General features: G+C 32.1%; 1 protein-coding gene across 1 annotated transcript; it reads right to left on the bottom strand.

Moving 5' to 3' along the window:
* Positions 1-876: 876 nt before the first annotated feature.
* On the bottom strand, positions 877-1173 carry LOC105455733 (ice-structuring protein 4-like). Its single transcript, XM_011699272.1, has one exon. The coding sequence runs from the start codon at positions 1171-1173 to the stop codon at positions 877-879; it is 297 nt and encodes a 98-aa protein (XP_011697574.1).
* Between the last annotated feature and the right edge of the window lie 1185 nt (positions 1174-2358).

The following is a 2358-nucleotide window of genomic DNA, read 5'->3' as shown; positions in this document are numbered from 1 at the left end:
GATTTTATATATGCATATTTATTTGTATTACAAATTTTTCATATACTATAAATCATTGGCTGTGGAACGTTTTCATGCGACAAAGGTACTTTGTCTGACTATTAGTTTCATGTTTGTATATATCTGCAAATAATTTATATACTATAAAACATGTGGAATATTGCATTTTAAAACGACCCGGGCACGCCAAGTTTTTTCTTCATTATAATCTAGTTTATCACTTTTCTATTTTTCAATTTTTGAATATTTTTCATAAATAAGATTTTTTGAGGTCTTTTTTTAATAATGAAGTACTTGATTAATTTTATTGATTTTACAACTATTTTTGATCAACACATTTTTTTTAGGTACTTGGCGTATATTCTTTCTTTTTTTAAAAAGATTTTTTATGGGATCTTACTGCTTTTTGTTAAATTATAATAGAATTTAAACCTTCTAAAAATAAACACATTGTTATTTATAAAATTGTTACTTTAATTTAATGTATCTTTTCTCAATTTCAATAGTTTACTGATTTGATTTTTTTATTTATTTATTTTTTCTAAGAAAAATATATATGCACTCTTAGCATTTCGAGGCCATTGACATGTTTCAACTTTTAAATCATTTAAGTGTCAGTAATTGCTGCTCATCAAAATGACGCAAGAACAAGACGTAAGTATTTGTAATATTTACAAATATTTTTTTAATTTAAATTCTATTTAAAATTTTATTATACATATGTACATTTTTTCAATTTCAGATGCTGGATATAGACTTAGAGAATGTGGATTTGGATGGAAATATAGACTTGTTCAAGTCTCTTCCCTACTGCCCTGCAAGTTCAAGACGGCTACAAAATTTTACGGAGGTCATTTCCACCACTGCTCCTCTGCATCATGCCACCATCGCCGCCGCCGCTCCTTCGCGTACCGCTACTGCCGCTGCTCCTCCGCGTACCGCTACTGCCGCTGCTCCTCCGCATGCCGCCGCCGCCGCCGACGCTCCTTCGCGTACAGCTACCACCGCTACTCCTCCGCATGCCGCCGCCGCCACCGCCGCCGCTCTTTCGCGTACCGCTATCGCCGCTGCTCCTCCGCATGCCGCCGCTGCCGCCGCTCCTTCGCGTACCGCTACCGCCGCTATTCCTCCGCATGCTGCCGCCACCACGCGCACCGCCTCCGCCAATATCATCGCCGCCGCCGCTGCTTTTCCGCGTGATTCTACCGCTGCTGCTCCGCATGCCGCCAACATCGATGCTTCTCAACGTAAGTTACATAATATATAATACTTTTATGTACAAAGTTTTTGTAGCTTTTTTAAATTCTTATTGCATATACTTTTAAGTACTTAATATAATATTTGTTTCGTAGGATGAAGACCGAGAGGCAGGAGAAGCGGACAACGCCAAAGGGCAAGAAGATTTTTTAATTTTTGTTCAACATGTGCAACAACTATAACAAACACTATTTCGGAGAAAGAGGAAGAGGAAGAGGAAGAGGAAGAAATTAATAATTTATTTTTATTTCTTAAAAAATAGTTTTACTATGTTCTGTTATTTATTCTAAAATGTTAAAATGTTGTTAAAAAATGTTGTTAAATGTGTACAAATAAATTAATAAATTAATAATATATACACTGTTAAATCTATAGTGTCAACCTAAATCTACAGTGTTTAATTTTATTAACTCGCTACTGCTCCTAACTTAATAGTTATTTTTAACCCAATTTTGGGTTAAATTTGAACTGTTTTAAATTATTTGACTCCATTGTTTTAGTTAAAAATAATTATTTATTAAGTAGGAGCAGTGGTGAATTAATAAGGTTAAATTAAGGTTAAGTTATTTTTAACTAATAAAACAATGGAGTTCAATAATTTAAAATAGTTCAAATATAACCCAAAGGGTTAAAAGTAACTATTTATTAAGTAGGAGCAGTGATGAGTTAATGAGGTTAAACACTATAGATTTAGGTTGACACTATAGATTTAACAGTGTATATATTATTAATTTATTAATTTATTTGTAAACATTTAACAACATTTTTTAACAACATTTTAACATTTTAAAATAAATAACAGAATTACATAGTAAAACTATTTTTTTAAGAAATAAAAATAAATTATTAATTTCTTCCTGTTTCTCTTCCTCTTCCTCTTTCTCCGAAATAGTGTTTGTTATAGTTGTCGCACATGTTGAACAAAAATTAAAAAATCTTCTTGTCCTTTGGAATTGTCCGCTTCTCCTGCCTCTCGGTCTCCATCCTACGAAACAAATATTATATTATAATATTAAGTACTTAAAAGTATATGCAATAAGAATTTAAAAATTATACATAAAAGTATTATATATTATGTAACTTACGTTGAGAAGCATCGAA

The sequence above is a fragment of the Wasmannia auropunctata genome, unplaced genomic scaffold, assembly GCF_000956235.1.
Source record: "Wasmannia auropunctata unplaced genomic scaffold, wasmannia.A_1.0 LD335868.1, whole genome shotgun sequence".
In the NCBI taxonomy this organism is placed as follows: Eukaryota; Metazoa; Arthropoda; class Insecta; order Hymenoptera; family Formicidae; genus Wasmannia; species Wasmannia auropunctata.
Note: the sequence above shows the minus strand (reverse complement) of the source record. Positions and strands in the feature narration are given on the sequence as shown.

What these genes read in the sequence shown, in the direction of transcription:
- LOC105455733 (XM_011699272.1), bottom strand. Translation starts at nt 1,173, where the DNA reads ATGATATTGGCGGAGGCGGTGCGCGTGGTGGCGGCAGCATGCGGAGGA.